At 37.8% G+C, this 17,492-nt stretch overlaps 2 protein-coding genes across 3 annotated transcripts; one reads left to right on the top strand and one right to left on the bottom strand.

The window, feature by feature from the left end:
• Positions 1-342: 342 nt before the first annotated feature.
• proser1 (proline and serine rich 1) lies at positions 343-7,036 on the bottom strand. 2 transcript variants are annotated; one of them, XM_079599329.1, is made up of 12 exons: positions 6,509-7,036; positions 6,302-6,367; positions 6,157-6,225; positions 5,980-6,074; positions 5,791-5,884; positions 5,579-5,689; positions 5,405-5,488; positions 5,162-5,240; positions 4,892-4,984; positions 2,603-4,031; positions 1,775-1,922; positions 343-1,491 (listed from the first exon to the last, which is right to left on the bottom strand). In XM_079599329.1, the coding sequence occupies exons 1-12, from the start codon at positions 6,551-6,553 to the stop codon at positions 1,366-1,368; spliced, it is 2,439 nt and encodes an 812-aa protein (XP_079455455.1). In that variant the 5' UTR covers positions 6,554-7,036; the 3' UTR covers positions 343-1,365. The 2 variants fall into 2 exon arrangements, with proteins under 2 accessions (XP_079455455.1, XP_079455456.1); XM_079599330.1 differs by lacking the exon at positions 4,892-4,984.
• A 296-nt stretch (positions 7,037-7,332) lies between these two features.
• vps36 (vacuolar protein sorting 36 homolog) lies at positions 7,333-17,192 on the top strand. Its single transcript, XM_079599327.1, has 14 exons — positions 7,333-7,540; positions 8,082-8,150; positions 8,294-8,364; positions 8,502-8,616; positions 8,804-8,893; positions 10,146-10,232; positions 10,569-10,601; positions 10,706-10,783; positions 12,197-12,331; positions 14,465-14,530; positions 15,008-15,072; positions 15,394-15,478; positions 16,406-16,482; positions 16,569-17,192. Exons 1-14 carry the CDS (start codon positions 7,445-7,447, stop codon positions 16,648-16,650), a joined length of 1,149 nt encoding a protein of 382 aa, XP_079455453.1. The 5' UTR covers positions 7,333-7,444; the 3' UTR covers positions 16,651-17,192.
• The last annotated feature ends 300 nt before the right edge of the window (positions 17,193-17,492 follow it).

The following is a 17,492-nucleotide window of genomic DNA, read 5'->3' as shown; positions in this document are numbered from 1 at the left end:
AATCAGTAATACAATGCAAACTTACAACATATTATTGGTGGTAAATTGTTATCAATTTTCTGAATAAATAATAGTAACTCATAGTAAATTTTTAGTAACTAAAATCCGACTGTTTAACTAAATTAATTTAAAAATAAATCTGTACATGAATGCAGAACAGAATCCTAGCAAATCTATTTGAATTTGGTTTTGTCTGTAGTGACTACTTGAATTGTATCTCATTTTAAAAAGTTACTGTGGGTTTATGGTCATTCTGGAAAGTCCTCAACTGATAAGTGATAAATCATATACTGTACCACTGCCAACCGAAAAATTCAGAATAAAGACAAACAACAAAGAAAGTCTAAGAAAAGAGCTTTTATTTCATTATGCTGTTAGAACATACTAACGATTATCTAAACCTACCATATTCTTTATTATATTTTATAATATATAATGGAAACAAAGGAGATCTACATATATTGTATACATGCACAATTCATGGTTCTGACTCTTAATATCAGCAAAATTGCACAACAGTGTAAGATCTGTAACGCTAAAGTCATTTTGGAGTAGCAAAGCAACTCGGTCAATTTCTATAGACGTCTGCAAGGTAAGTTGGGGGAAAATAAAAACCAGAACAGCTACAGTACAAAGAGCAAACATCTTATTTACCCAATCTCAAAGGGTATTTACATGTACAGTATTTGACCAACATCTGAAGAAAAGATCAGTTAACTCACTACTTCATGATACAAGGTAAAAAAAAAAAAATTAGACACCCACACTATTCACAGTTCATCTACTGGTGTATATGTCAAATTCATTTTAGTATTTTTAGTAACATTTTTCAAAATAATCATAAAGCCCTAATTACTTCTACACCCCCCAAAAATAATACTTAATTTTAGTATCCATTTCATCCTTTCAAATACATATGACAATAGTCCATTTCTCAAAAGTCAATCAAAATGATGATCTGCTAATGCAGAGCACTATACCACAAGTTAGTCTCGATCGGAGACATTTGAGTCTCTTCTACAGGAAATTAGTGGAGAGTAGAGCTGCCACATTACTTTGCATTAAAGGGTTAGTTCACACAAAAATGAAAATTCTGACATTATTTACTCATCCTCATGTCGTTCCAAACCCGTAAGACCTTTGTTCATCTTCAGAACACAAATGAAGATATTTTTGATAATTTTTTTGATAATTTTTAAATATTTTTTAAGTAATTAATGACAGAATTAAAATTGCGTGAACTAACCCTTTAAGACACGTCTTTTTCACATAGAGCACCACAGTCCACAATGTTCTGCATTGTTTACTCACACCACACGCACACACCCACGCATAGTTTCGATATGCCTGTCTTCTTGTTGCGCTCTACTGCCAGCCCAGTGATGGGTGCAGACCAGGCTGCAGAGGGAAGCTCGAACCTGCGGCTGCAGGGTAGTTAGTGAATCCATTCGGCTGGGGAGGGTAACCGTCCAGCGCTGATGCTGAGTGAGCCTGCAATCACACGAAATAAAACAAAAATTTTAATTGAGTTGCAAATTCTTAATAAAAACCCTGCTCGTAATCATAATAACAGGCAATACCAGTGACCCTTTAATAATCAATTAGCAGTCTGGAGACTCCGATAAATGTAGGCAGAGAGAGAGACAGACAGACAGACAGACAGACAGACAGACAGAGAGACAGAGAGACAGAGAGACAGAGAGAGAGAGAGAGAGAGAGAGAGAGAAAGAAAGAGAGAGATAGAGATACAGACAAAAGAGTATGTGTGCTCTACCTGCAAAAGCGCAGATTGCATTGCAGAGTTGTGTAGACCTGAGAGGGCAGCAGGAGATGCTGTCGTGGAGAAGCTGGGCATCCCTGGCGGGAAAGACAGCAACCCTGGGAAAGCTCCACCTCCAGGCCCCTGAAGACTTCCAGTTAGTCTGAGTAACACATTAAGCAACATTACAGAAGGCAATTCTATTGATTATCTTACGGTCAAAAAAAGATTGAATTTGTTAAGTAGTTTCACAAATTCAAAGTCAACCGTGCAATCAGAAAAGCTATAGCATATGGCATATGTGCTCACTACAATAACACCCCTTGACAGCACTAATTCACGTGTTATATGTTGATGAGAGACCCACTATCTGAACTTTGAGTTAATCAGCCATATGACCATACAAATCAGAAAAGACAGATTTTCAATTTCACTCTGATAATATGAAGAATAGAAAGTATAGACTTTGGACCTTGCAGAGACCATATCAATTGGAAATTGTTTGACATTACAAGTGCCCAACCCAGTGACTTACTGACTGCTGCCTACATAGTCCTTCTAAGGCAGCATCCTAACTGAGACGAAACCCCATAATACACAAGTTCTGAATAAAAAAGTCAATTTGTGATAATATTAAACGGTTATTGATACTTTTCAATATGTATATACATAACTTATTCAAATGTAATTAGGCTTCCTACGTTTTGGAAAAGCCTTTGTGTTGGATAGTGCACCTATATTGCTGGCTAAGTTGGCAGCTCACAAGGTTTTAGAACAGTTGTTTCCATATCATTTACAATTCATATGATATTGCAAAGTAATTACACAGAAGAAAAAACATACCCAGCCTGGCCAACCAGAGCAGGGTTGAAGTTAGAGCTGAATGCAGAGGCGAATCCAGGAAGCACAGGAGAAGAGGAGGGGACTCCTGCTGCTGCGGCGGCCGCTGCGACTGCTGCCTGGAGAGGTGCAACCGTGGCTACTGAGGAAGAGGCTCCTGTAAGCCCCATTAAGGAGGACAGCACCGGACTACCTGCTGAAGAGGGCCCCGAGCCTCCAAACCCTGGGAAGGCAGGGTTTGGGCCGGGAGGAAGACCTGGGAACACTGAGGGAGCTGTGGTCAATCCCAGGCCAAAGGGGGAGTGAGTGGGAGCACTAGAGTGAGCCAGGCCAGAATACACAGATGAGACCGGAGGAGTAGGAGTGGACGGGGAGGAAATGGAGGACTGGGCTCCGGAAAAAGGAGACATTGCTGAAAAATGCGGAGCAGGGCTGCTTCCAGACTGAGAGCCCAGGGCAGAGGAAAGACTGTGTAGTCCGGCTATAGTGCTGGGCAAAGAAGACTGTGGCGAGGCAGCACCATGGGCCATGCCCACAGGTCGGGTAAGGACAGCCGAGTTAGGCATTACTAGAGAGCTAAGAGAAGGGGTGCCAGAGCGAGAGGGACCTTTGAAAGCAGAATGGACAGGACTGTTGCTTCCACTACCTCCACCATGCCGGGCCATGGAGTTGGCATGCTGCTCGCTAAAGAAAGCAGGGCTAATCATGGCTGCCTGGGATGTCAATCCAGGAGAGGGTTTAGGACTATGAGCAGCAGGAGCCACTGATAATCCTCCAACACCTTGCATGATGGGAGTAGAGCGTCCAGGAGTGAGAGAGGACATTCCTGAGGGTGTGTAACTACGGATAACTGAATGTGACTGGGTAGAGGTAGTGCCAGGGAACGGAAGTGCTGACTGGGAATCTGAGGAAGGTGGGTAACCCTTCTTTGAGGGTAATCCCACAGCTCCATGAGGAGTCAAGGGGTCACCAGTCGCTCTGGGAGTAGGTGTGAGGCCACCGGAAGGCGTTTCAGCACGGGGAGCATTGTGGAACGGAGAAGGAGGGATGCTGGTACTTGGCCCGGGTGTACCACAGGGTGTTCCAGATGGGGTATGACTTCTGATGACTGAAGGGGTGTTTCTACCAGAAGGGGGCATGCCAGGGAATGGAGAGGGAACAGGTGTATTGTGGCCACTGGAGTTAGAGGCAACTTGGGGAGAGCCAGCTGGGCCAGGAGGTCCTTTGATGACTGAAGGCGAGGGTGCAGGAGTAGGGGAGGGGGTTACAGTATTCTGGGATGGGACCATGCCTGGGAAAACTGGAGTGATTGGTGTGGTAGGCTGAGGCTGGGGGGTGACAGGAGTAGATGGGGTGGAGCTATGAGGAGAAATAGCAGGTGTGCCGGAGATGCTGGAGGTTGGATTTTGTTGACTGACAGGTCGGCTGTAACCTGGAAATATGAAACAATAAGCACAATGAAATATTAAAAGGAAGAAGCCCCTTTAAATTTAAACAGGCACCACATGCATCTTAGTTTATTAGTGTTGGACGCATTAGAAAGAAAGCAAGAGAGAATTCAGGAAATGTCCCAATCTTCTAGAAGCACCATAAGATGCGCAATGCAACAGAGCAAGCATTCATGCTCAAAACATTGACAGACAATATTTGTCACAGTGCCCCCTTGTGTTAAAAGCAATTAAGCAAAGGGTTCAAAATTTCCATTCATCCCCTCGGTTTGTAAAAATATAAATACTTGATAATAATACTAATAAGTTATATCCAATAACTCCTATCATGATAATGTAAAGCTGGAAAATTGTAACATTTGCACAATAGTGCAAAGACACATAAGGATCTTTTATAACGAGAAAAATTGCAAAGTTAAATTTAGGCATATTACTAAGTCTAAAACATTACTTTTCATTACAAAAAAATGTTGTGCACATTTGTGCTCTTAACTTTCAAAGTTAGTGTAGATAACTTTCATTGCAAGTGCCTTAGAGTAACCTGGTGTCGTAAAAAAAATAAAAAAAAATTCACACATGGATTCTGGAAAAATCAGTTACAATAATATGCATTTTAGAATTTGTGCTCCTTATAATCAGTCGTAGCAAATAGAAATGACAATATTAGCTTAGTTAGATCAGTAAAGAATGCCCTGGAGAGAGTTTTAAGCATGAACATATTGCATGCTATAGGTGCTGCAGTGCAGACAGATTTAAAGCATGCCAGGGTGAGGTAGCATCTACATTGCCGTCACAGCTGTTAAAGGCAGCACACAGTGCTAGCAACAGCAACTGCACATTGTACCTGCCGAATTGAGAGTGGCTCGGTAGGGTGGGGGTGGCACAGTGGCAGTGATGACCCCACCTACTGACACCAGACCTGCATTGTTGTACGCACCTGAGCAGCATCCAGAGAAGAGGGTAAGAACATTCTGCATCCACTTCCATATTGCATACAGATACTTGCTGGCATATACATGGTCTACTCCATATTTATTTTGTCCATTAGGGAGATCATTTCCCAGACAACTTATTTTTGATCATTCTTTTCTAATCTGAAGAAAAAGGGTCTTACTTGGAGCAATGGTGGCGTGTGGACGACATGGCGGGATAGGATATGGCACAGGTCTGTGTGGATTGTATGTTGATGGTGACTGTTGGGAAAATAGAAATATATGCAATAAAAGGGCCAATAACGATATATCAAAGATACCTATCCATTATCCAAGATAACATGATTCTTTGCCATTAATGAAGCATCAAAAGCTTTTAAAGAATACATTTATTTGGGCAGTAACACCTAGCCAGTAAAACATACCGGTTTGCTTGGTCCGAGTATCCGTGCAGCAATGCCCTTTCCATCCAGGGTTGCATCCTCTCCATCCTTTTTGGCAGAAATTCCCTTGAAAGTTTCAATAAAACCCATAATTCATTTTTTATAGTTACATTAAAAGATATGTATTTAACTATATTTATTAAGTAAGGAACTCACAGGGAATGTTCCTGTGACCTGACTGGGTTTGCCTTTGGGATAAGGGTTCCCTGGGATCATTCCACAGGATGAAATCATCGCCACTGGAGCTTTACATCCCACTTTACACACCTGAACAAATTACAGACATGGCCTGCATTAAAATCCTCATTCATTCAATACAATCTAGACTTGGCAAAGTTTGTCAATCCACTTGAACGAGTACGTTTTACCTGCTCTAGGATTTTTCTTGCACGTTTCCTCTCTGAGAGGTGAATACGAAACGCATCCTCCACGGGACGGTAGTTTTGGGCATCAGAAATATTTCTATAAAAAATGCATTACATATTGCAATGCTTTATTATATTTGAATTGTTTGGATATTTGCTGATGCGCATAATCATTTCTGTAGTGTAACTTACAGAGCTATGAGTTCCAGTACAATTATTCTGTCCTTTGAGAATGTGAAACAATTAAGGATGTTTGCAACCTTTGTTGTTGGAATTGCAACCATTTTCTGCAGGAAAAAAAACAACATGTTATGTGGTTAAATTGTGTCACAAGATTGTGGATATAAAATAAAGAAGCAGAATTCTTACATGTTGTAAGGCTTTGACAGCCTTTATCTGGGGCTCTGCCCAGGAGAAGTATTTCAAAATGTCAATCACCTGAGGAAGGAAGTTTGACAGGTAAGCAGATGTAACACTGCAATTACCGTTCCCTGGTGTTACAATGCTAACATACCTGTTCACTGGAGAAATACCCATGAACTTGTTCTATAGCTTTGATTCGTTGATCTGTCAAAACACACTTCAGAACAAAGGAAAATATGACAATATTAATGTTATACTGTTGCTTATTCAATATTAATAATAATAATCACTCCAACTGATCATCACTCCCTCCTTCCTTAACAGATAACCCATATTATTTTGTAAATATAAACGGTACCTTTCTGATTTCGTCCAAAACGATATCAAAGGATTTCTTGTCCATCTTCTCTGATCACTATTGACTATCAATCCCTCTTACAGCATCTCAATGACAAGCCTCATTCACCTGCTGATGGGAAACTTCATGTAGTAACCCCTTTTAATTATTCACAGCACTGTTGTTTTAATTCATCAACTTTTTGCATATAATCTTATATTTTTTTTGTGAATCCGAAATCTTTTCGGACAGGTTCAGCGATTCAAACAGAAGGCTGGCGGTCTCTTTAAGTGCAGACTGGCATCATTGACATGAGGAACAACAATAGTCCATTGCTAAATCCACACACTCTTCATATGCATCATTCTTCACAGATATGCAAGTCTTTTATCATGTTTGTACAATTAAAAAATCCGCCGAAGTGATTGAAGGTCATAATTCACGCGCTAATTTAGCTTATTTTGATGTAGCTTCGGTGTTTGTTGGGGTTTAGCAGAGATGCTAAAGGCTGCAGTTCGACTGCGACTTTCTTTGTCAGGACCCCGAAACGAAAGAGTCTGCTTCTAAATGCGCCTCAATAAGTTGACATTTTATTTAGAAATAAATGACATTTAGTAAATTATTTATATTCTATTATCCATACATTGACTCAGTTGTTGTTTTTAGATTTGTCAAAAATATTGACAATTGCTTGTAACAATAACAAACATATGATGTATGAATACAATTCTCACAATATGAAAACGGATATATATATATATATGTATTAATTGTATTTGTATGACTTTATATAACACGTATTAAATGCAATTTTGCGCCTTCTTTGAATGGATTGTCATATTTTTGAGACAGGCGCATTTTCGGACATCTAAGCGGAAGTAAACAGCTGTAGCTTCATGTGCATGTTTAATATGCTCTAGTTCTGTTTTTGACTTTTGTTTTATTATTTTGATAAAAATGGACAGATTTGTTTGGACAAATGGGCTCCTTGAGATGAACGAAACGTTAGTAATCCAACAAAGAGGAGTGAGACTTTACGACGGAGAAGACAAGGTAGTCTAAGCTTAGTTCATGTGGATTCAGAAAGTTATAAAATGACATCCATGTGGAAGATTCTGTTTTGTCAACGACGCATAAGATTATAGATGAACACAAATATATTTAAGATCATGCAGTTTTCATGTTGCTTATTAAGCTGTTAAAAGGAGAACAAAAAAATAATTTTAGAATTAAAAATAGTATAATACAGAAGACTAATACTTTACAATAAGGTTTCATTTGTTGAATGTTGACATTAGTTACTACATAGCTTCTAAGGCATTTGTTAGCCTTAGTTAATGTTACTTTCAACATTTACTAATACGTTTTTAAAATTAAAATTAACTAACATTGACAAGGATTATTAAATGTTGTAAAAAAAAATGTATTGCCCACTTTTAGTTCATGCTAGTTTTAATACAGGACCATTAACAGATGCTACAGATCCTTACCATTATAAAATGTGACCTAGTAGACAATATAAAGATATGCTTTACTTAAATGGTGAATATTAATGATCCGTAATAAACAGATTTCCCTTTTTCCTCGTTGATAGGCTAAACTTGATGTTGGAGCCATTCTTCTCAGTACCCATCGCCTGCTCTGGAGAGACCAGAAGAGTCATGTAATGTCATCTTCAGTATATTTGCTCTGCACTTCAATTGATTCTTCATCTTTTCTTCCTGTCCTTATGCTTTAAACGAAGAACATTTGAGAGCACAGTATATTTGCTTACATTTTTGATTCCTCTAATATGTTGTTCTGTAGGAATGCTGTATAGGCATACCCTTGTCACAGGTCATATTCTTTGAGGAGCAAGCAGCAGGCATCGGAAAGAGGTGACTGCACTGTACCAGCATGCAATTCACACATCTGACATATGGAACATGCAGTAATAATAATGGAAGCTACACCCTGTAAATCTGCTTATTAATCTATATATTAAAAGTAAATTGTTTCCTTTCAAAACCTGCAGTGCCAAGATTGTTATTCACCTTTATCCATCCCCTGAAAATAAGGAGCCAGGCCCCTACCAGCAGAGCAAGTACTCTTATATAAAGCTGTCCTTCAAGGAACATGGGCAGATTGAGGTCAGTAACTGAAGGAGTGATGTCACAAAAATATTTCAACTGAGATGATGCATGGAGCTAATTACTCCACTAAATCTGGCTTAATACAGTTTGGAGCATAAGCAGTCATGCCACTTAGACAGGAACGGAGCAGATGAGGTGTTAGGAAGGTGTAAATAATGTAACTTGTGCTATGTTTGATGTGTAGTTTTACAGACGTCTAACAGAAGAGATGACTCAGAAGCGATGGGAGAATACACCCGTCTCACAGCCGATCCCCACAGTAACAGGACCCAAGGTCAGCTCAGACGAGACTTTGAATGATACATCATGTTTTAATAATATACAATACATGTTATTTTTTCTATTTATTGTTTTGTTTTTGTGTTTATTTAAAGATCTGTATTATTTTGTAAATATTTATATGGTGATGGCTTAAAACCCTTTTTATAACTATCCAGTGTCATTTTTGTATTATTTATATACTAGTTTTTGTAATTATGTTTTTTGTCATTGTAATGTATTTTTTTGTTTATTTAATATTTCTATTTTGTGTCAATGGTGTTCAAATACACTACCATTCCAAAGTCCCTATATATATATATATATATGTATATACTTGGTATCTAATTGTTGTTCAAGTTTTTGTAATTGTTATGTGTTTTTGTTTATTTAATATTTCTATTCCGTGACAACACTGTTCACACTACCATTCCAAAGTTTGGTTTCAGTAAAAAAAATTTTTGAAAAGAAATGTATATTTTTTTTTAGTAAGTATGCATTAAAGGGATAGTTCATCCAGAAATATTAATTCTGTCATTTTATTTTCTATTTTATTGTCATTAAATTCTGTCGTTTACTCACCCTAATGTTGTTCCAAACCTGTATGAGTTTCTTTCCTCTGTTGAACACAAAGGAAGATATTTTGAAGAATGTCTGTAACCAAACGGTTGATGGAATACTACTATGCATACTATGGAAGTCAATGGGGACCAGCTACTTTTTAATTACCAACATTCTTTAAAATATCTTCTTTTGTGTTCAGCAGAGGAAAGGAATTCATACAGGTTTGGAACAACATTAGGGTGAGTAAACGACAGAATTCTCATTTTTGGGTGAACTATCCCTTTAAATTGAAAGATTTGTATTTTTAAAAAATGCTGTTCTTTTTAACTTTCTATTCATCAAAGAATCCTAAAAAACATTTATCACATTTCCCCTAAAAATATTAAGCAGCAATTTACTATAATTGAACAACCCCAAACTTTTGAACAGTGGGGTATGTTGTTTTACTTTAGATTGGTTTATTTTATATATATATACTGGTATATGATAGACAACTTTCACATTTGTATGGCAGTTGTTAAAAGATTGTGTCTCGTAAGGAACACGCCGTAGCCCTGAAACAGTGACCCCTGGGCAAACCCTTTCCTTCCTGTTCCTTTGTTATTTGTTTGCATATTTTTTTTTAGTTATTGTGTGTGCGTGGGTGTGCTTAACAAAGACTGAGCCTCATTTTTCTCTCTTCTTTTTTTCCTGTGGTTCTGTAGGCAGGAAGGACACGCGCAGTGGGCATTGTGGGTATTGAACGGAAGTTGGAGGAGAAAAGAAAAGAGACAGATAAAAACATTTCTGAGGTAAGAAAGAGAAACAGACTGACAGGTAGTCATATCTAATCTAATGAGCTCTGGGATGTTAGCTTGAGATAATAAGGAAAGCTGTGGCCAATCAGGCATTGGGCGCCGTGGCCCCTTTTTGAGGCCCCTTATGTTAAAAGAAAACGGCACCCTGTTTTTAATGCTAGATGACTTCATAGCTCTGATTAGCTTCCTGGCACAGCTATAATGGAAGATAAAAAGAGAGTGCACAGCGGTGGGATATCCTGTTAGGTGTGGGCACACCCAGTGATTTACAGGTGATTTTGGATATCGCCTTTTTCAAGTTTCCATTCTAATATCTATCTCTTCTTTCAGGCCTTTGAGGATCTCAGTAAACTAATGGAAAAGGTCAGTCACTCAGTAGGTCTGTGGGTCGGCCTGTTGTCAGGCAGAATACAGCCATGGTCAGGTTTATCGGTTTTGTTTTAGTGACTCACTATCTTTCCCTGTAGGCCAAAGAGATGGTGGAGCTCTCCAGATCCATTGCCAACAAAATCAAAGACAAACACGGTGACATCACAGAAGATGAGGTGAGCTTAAAGACCCTGAGGGGCCCCAGTGTTTCACTGGGAGGAAAAGTAAATAAATGTGATTGGCTGAGATATTTAACACAAGCCAATCCATAATCACATACTGGATTTTATACACTACCATTTAAAAGTTTGGGGCAGTAAGCTTTTTTTTTATGTTTTGTTAAATGTTTTTGCTCACCAAGGCTGCATTTATTTGATCAAAATACAGTAAAAACATCAATACTGTGAAATAGTATTACAATTTATAATAACTATTAGATTTGAATATATTTTAAATGTAATTTATTCCTGTGATAGCAAAGCTGTATTTTCAGCCTCATTACTCCAGTCTTCAGTGTCACATGATCCTTCAGAAATCATTTGAATATGCTGAGTTGGTACATAATAAACATTTCTTATTATTATCAATGTTGAAAACAGTTATGCTGCTTAATATTTTTCTTGAAACCGTGATAATTTTTTTCAGGATTCTTAAAAAAATAGAAAGGTCAAAAGAACATCATTTATTTGACAGTACTATTTTGTAACATTAGAAATGTCTTTACTGTCACTTTTGATCAATTTAAGCATTCTTGCTGAATAAAAGTAATAATATATATATATATATATATATATATATATTTTTTTTTTTTTTATCTTGCTGACCCCAAACATTTGATTTGCTAGTGTATATACACATATGAACTTGTAAGGGTAGGTTGTTGCCTTTTTATAAGGCTGTTTCCTCCTCAAAGTCTATTACTGCTTTTATCCTGCTTAAGTTAATAGGCTTTCTTAGATTACATGTAGATAACAGCTGCTATGTGTATTGTTATTGCTATCTGTTTAGTTTTATTTAGCCTCTATATGCACAGGTATGCCTCTAATAGGGTGTATATCAATCCTTCTCTTTTGAAACAAATATTACATTTGATCATGTATGTATATTTGTAATTTTCTCTGGCTCAGTGGAGTGTCTATAAGTCCAAAGCTTGGAAAACATTGGCAGTGTAATCCACACAGAGCTCAGAAATCCCGGTGGCTCGCAACATACACTTTGCACAGGGATGTCAAGGGTTGGGAAATGAGACAGTGACAAAAATAGAACTTAGAATCGAGCTGAAAAGCAGCCAGGATTGAGACCCACCAATCAGAGCGCATATGGTGCATGTTTCTTAAGTGCAGGATTGCATCCAAGTGGACACATATAAATATTTATTGGACAGAAAATTGCCTGTTATTACAGAAGTCCATAATCAGATGAGGAAAAAACTTTGCCACTGCCAGTAGATGCATTTTGTTCCTTTAGAAATGTTGAAGTTCACATGCTAAAACTGGCTGTTAAAATTTCGCAGTGTTGTTAGTAGGCTATATATTTAGTGTAGAGCTGCAATTAAATTAGTCATGTTTGTTTTGTGTGCCTTCTGACAGACCATCCGTTTCAAATCTTATTTGCTGAGTATGGGTATAGCCGACCCAGTGACCAGAGAGACACACGGCTCTGGCACACAGTACCACATCCAACTCGCCAAACAGCTGGGAGACATGCTGCAAGCCCCACTGGAGGTGATAAACCTTATATGCATCTCTATGATTTCTATGAAACATGCTTATCAAATAGTTTTACATAGCCCTGTATAGGTGTAGTAGCCCTACAGGTGAAACTCGAAAAATTTTAATATTGTGCAAAAGTTCATTTATTTCAGTAATTCAACTTAAAGGTGAAACTAATATATTATATAGACACATTACATGCAAAGTGAGATATTTCAAGCCTTTATTTGTTATAATTTTGATGATTATGGCTTACAGCTTATGAAAATCCCAAATTCATAATTAGAATATTGTGAAAAGGTTTTCATAGCTGTAAGCAATAATCATCAAAAGGATAATAAACATGACATATCTCATGACATAAAACTTGACATATCTCACTTTGCATGTAATGAGTCTATATAATATATTAGTTCCACCGTTTAAGTTGAATTACTGAAATAAATGAACTTTTGCTCGATATTCAAATTTTTCGAGTTTCGCCTGTGTATATTTGCATATACACAACTGTTCAACAGTTTGAGGTCAGCAAGGATACGTTAAATTGATCAAAAATGACAGTAAAGACATTTCTAATGTTACATAGAACTTTGTTCCTTTGAACTTTCTATTTATCAAAAGCCGCGTTTCCACCGCGGGAACTTTCCCCAGGAACTAGGAACTTTGGGGTGGTACTCGGTGTGTTTACACCGCAGGAACCAGGGTCCAAATGAAGTTCCGGGTAAATATTTCCCCCTCCGAAAGTCCCTGCTCGCGAGGTAGTACTTTTTAAAAGTTCAGGAACTTTCGGGGGCGGGGCTTGTGTGCTGAACATGCTGATTGGTCGTGTTCAGGCCGCATTTTGAATGGAGGACTCCACGCAGCATTCTATTTTAACCGGCATTTTTAAAAATCTATTGCGGTTCGTTCATGCAGTAAGAGTTGTCTGTCTGCAAATATGGAATTTAATTAAAAAAAAATTTAAAAACCCAGTTGGACCGACGACGAGGTTCAGGCTTTATAAGCGTATTTGTGTAAAAGGTAATTTTCTGCTCGTTCGTCCCAGCCATCTCACGGTCAATGTCCGCAATACATCACAAACACAACTACAGCACAGTTTGAATCTCCTCCATACTTATTATAAATCTGGCGCTCAAAACTGATTACTATCCGTGCAGACTGGGAGGAGCAGTCGCGCGCAGTTTATAATCTTCCCGGTACTTTAGACCGCGGTGTAAACGCAGAAAGCAACCGGTCTGGGGCAAAAAAAGTTCCTGGGAAAAAAGTTCCTGGGACAAATTGTTCCGGGTAATTTCGGTGGAAACGCGGCTAAAGAGTCCTGAAAAATGATCATATTCCGTTTCCTTCAGTACTACGTCTGGGATTGTGGTATATTCTTTGGTTTTCTCCGGTCATTTTTTTACCGGTCCAATTGGCGAACAGAGAGACTGGCTGAGAACGATGACGCTGAGGTCGTGCGCTAGTTTGAGTCGTCATACGTCACTCACGACCAAACGTTAGCGATTTATTATGGCAGATCCAGAGTGACTCTGGACAGAGTACCCGCCTACAAGGAAGTTAACGCTTGTCAATGGAGAGAGGCCAGACTCTCTGTACAAATTAAATGGACGAGAGTCTGGTAGAACCAGGCTAAATAAAAGCTGCATATTATAATGATTTCTGAAAGATCATGTGACACTGAAGACTTGAGCAATGGCTGCTTTGTCATCACAGGAATAAATTACATTTTAAAATGATTAAATTAAAATAAATTATTTCACATTTTAACAACAATTCACAATATTACTGTTTTGATTGTCAAATAAATGCAGCCTTGAATAAGAGACTTTGAAAACATAAAAAAAAAAAAAAAAAATCTTACCGACCCCAAACTTTTGATATGTGTGAAACACGGGTGTAGATCTATATTCTTCTTAGTACAGTAATTGCAACTGAGTTTAATATTTCATATCTGTTTGTTGATTTTATTTGGTGAGTAGTTGTGTATTAATTATGATAATGTACAGTCAGCTCATCATTATCTCAAAATCATAATTTTTTGCGGGGTTAATTTGTTATAATGATCAGCTGGCTGTACATTTAGTTGTATCCTTCCTTCCTTAGTCTTCCTCAGCCTCTACTGATCTTTATTATCTGTCTCTGTAGGAGCGTGGAGGAATGATGGCCCTCACTGAAGTGTACTGTCTGGTGAACAGAGCCCGTGGGATGGAGGTAAGATGAATCTGGACCGCTACAATCAAGACAGAAGCATCAGTGTCTTTTCATAGAGTTAATCAGTTCTGATCTGATTTTTTTAGAAAGTTCAGAATAACAGCATGTATTAGAAATGCACATCTTTTGTAACGTAATAAATATCTTTACTATGACTTTTGATCAATATAGTGCATCCTTGCTGAATAAAAAATATCACACTGACCCTAAACTTTAAGTTGTAACATATATTTAAAAAACATTTAGAAAATAATGATTAAGATGTGTACACTCACATCTAAAGATTTTTTGACCTTTTACTTGATGGTTACACCACATGACATTTTTTTTTTAGAGTCATTACTTTTATTTGAAATGTCGCATATGAAATATGCATAAAGATCTACAGTATGTAGTTCTATAGTAACAAGGTTTTTTTTTTGATAAATATTTTACAAACATTCTGGATGAATGACCCCCCCCAAAATTTCTTCCCAGCTTCTCTCTCCGGAGGACTTGGTCAATGCCTGCAAGATGTTTGAGTCACTGAAGCTTCCTCTACGGTAAGGGTGTGAGCATTTATATTTGTATGCGTGTTTGCACAAGTAAACGTGAACGAATGGGCATGTGTCTGTACGAGCCAGGCTTTGTAGGCAGAGGCGGGTCAGCGTGGGATCGGTCAGCCACTTCCTGGCAGACTTCCTGTTTTCAGGACCCATGTCCGCCCTCTGTCTGTTGGCTGCATTTTACAACTTTCAAAAGAAAACAACCATTTGACTCATAAACCACAGTTAGGTTGCATACAATTAGATTATGAAGCAGTAATGTCTTGTTGGGTTCTTAAGTAACCAGCAACAAAAAACACATGTTTCTTTCCCTGTCAGGTTGCGAGTATTTGACAGCGGGGTGATGGTTGTCCAACTCCAGTCCCACAGTGAAGAGGAAATGATTGCCTCAGCTCTAGATAACGTGAGTGTCATGCCATCATTTTCCTCCATCTGTGAAATCACTTATGTGGCCGTTCAAACATCATGCAGAAACTTTCTGTCATGTTTAATTATGGGTTATTATTAGAGTGGAAATTGGATCGGATCTATAACCACAAACTTGTATACAGCCAATTCCTTCCTCTTCTATTGAATGGTCGTGGTCAGAGAGTGAGAGAAGCTTCCCATTTCACTCTCCTAGAAATTACATGAAATGAACCACGTTCAAAGTGTTTTTGGACAAGACACAGCTAGCAGATGTGATTGGGGGTGGTGTTTTAGGTCAAAGAGCTGGAACGTGAGGCGTGTCAGATTAGAAATTTCCATCTCTGAAGAGTCCAAGACAGATGTGGTAAAGGAGAGGAATGTTCAAAAAACAAACAAAGCATATTTGAAGATCGTTTGACATGAGATGGCAATTATTGCTCTATTCACATTGTTTCAGCTATTTGGTTTGGTATATATATACGAAACCTGTCAAGATCATAACTGGGTCATATTTTACACTAAAATAAGAATCAGAAATTAGATTTTGCTCAAAGAAAATGAAGCCTTTAAAATATTAAGTAACCATTAAAATGTTTTTATAATACAATGTCATTTTTATTATGTCTTCTCAATGTTCCCCCCAAAAATGGTCATTATACCGTAATGCAAAAAAATATGAAAAAAGGATGTATTATTTAAAATATGAAATATTTATATAGCATGGTTGTAGCTATTGTATTTTAGATTATTTGGACTTTAATTTATGTTTGTGTAAATCAAAAAAACAAAACAAAAACAAAAAATCTTCAATCAGTGTATTGTGATAATGAGGATTTTGCAACAATCTAAAAACACAGAGCGGTGGTTTTATTGGGAATCCGTTTGGTTTAATTGAGGTTTCCTTCTCTTTTGATTTCCCCAGGTGTCTGATAAAGGCTCCCTCACTGCTGAAGAGTTTGCCAAGCTGTTGGGACTGTCAGTTCTCCTTGCTAAAGAAAGGTACAGGAGACATCCTTCCTTATTTCATCAATAATTCATCCCTCAAGTGTCTTCACGGTTTTTTGATGTATCGCTCTCTTTTACAGGTTGTTATTAGCTGAAAAAATGGGTCACTTGTGCCGAGACGATTCAGTAGAAGGTCTGCGATTTTATCCCAACCTGTTCTGACGCACGAGGCCGATATGTTATCGAACCTTGCTGGCTCTCAGCTCCTGTTGGCCCCAGATCCCTCTCAGAACTGATAACTGATTAGCTCTCGCTCTGGACACAAGTGGGCACCCACTTTCCACTGTGTTTGTCAATAGGGTCTTTCATGAATGTTGGTTAAGGTTACTGCATCTTCTGTGTGTAACATGTTTAGTGATTTCCACAGCCTTTAATGAATAGGGAATTACAGAAATGATCATGCAGAGGATGCAGTTTCTTGGTGGAATCAGTTATGTTGATACTGTGTGTGATTCCAGCACATTCAATGCGGTTCGATTGTCAATAAAAATATGTAGGTCATTTTGCATTACATATGAAAAAAAAAACAGGAAATCTTATGATTATACTCAGGAAAAAAACTGTTAATGCTAAAATAATTCGAAAATTCATCTGACACTTGGTGGGAGCAATCTGCTTTTCCCCTTATGGAAACATAAAGTCTTCCGCACTTATTTTGGAACGTTATGTAAAAATAATTATTCTTTTTAAAAACATGTTCTGTCTTTGGGTTTTCTTTCGTGTGTTCATTTTTATCTTTCTTGATTATTTCTGGTGTATTATGTTTCATTGGTGTTTTTTATTCTCGTTTATATCAGATGTTTCACAAACGTTGGTCTTTTTTGGCACTAATTGCTAATAGTGAGGAATTTAATAATAGGCTACTGTTTTTCTTAAGTCTATTCCACCAAAACATGTGTGCGAGTAATGACAACTGAGATTACAATGAGTGGACTGTTCCTAAATATATAGTTATATTAATGAACTTCAAAGTTTACCTAAATGTCAAGTTCATCTTGAGACAG

The sequence above is a fragment of the Phoxinus phoxinus genome (assembly GCF_949152265.1).
Source record: "Phoxinus phoxinus genome assembly, chromosome: 23".
In the NCBI taxonomy this organism is placed as follows: Eukaryota; Metazoa; Chordata; class Actinopteri; order Cypriniformes; family Leuciscidae; genus Phoxinus; species Phoxinus phoxinus.
This window is presented reverse-complemented; position numbering and strand designations above follow the sequence as displayed.

Bases quoted from the DNA above. Each gene is read 5' to 3' on its own strand.
- proser1 (XM_079599329.1), bottom strand. From the start codon at position 6,553: ATGGACAAGAAATCCTTTGATATCGTTTTGGACGAAATCAGAAAG. The intron at 6,075-6,156 runs GTAAGAATTCTG...TTTTTCCTGCAG, and splicing joins CTGTCAAAGCCTTACAACAT to AAAATGGTTGCAATTCCAAC. The intron at 5,690-5,790 runs GTAAAACGTACT...TAATTTGTTCAG, and splicing joins CAAGAAAAATCCTAGAGCAG to GTGTGTAAAGTGGGATGTAA.
- vps36 (XM_079599327.1), top strand. From the start codon at position 7,445: ATGGACAGATTTGTTTGGACAAATGGGCTCCTTGAGATGAACGAAACG. The intron at 8,365-8,501 runs GTGACTGCACTG...CAAAACCTGCAG, and splicing joins GCAGCAGGCATCGGAAAGAG to TGCCAAGATTGTTATTCACC. The intron at 15,073-15,393 runs GTAAGGGTGTGA...TTTCCCTGTCAG, and splicing joins TCACTGAAGCTTCCTCTACG to GTTGCGAGTATTTGACAGCG.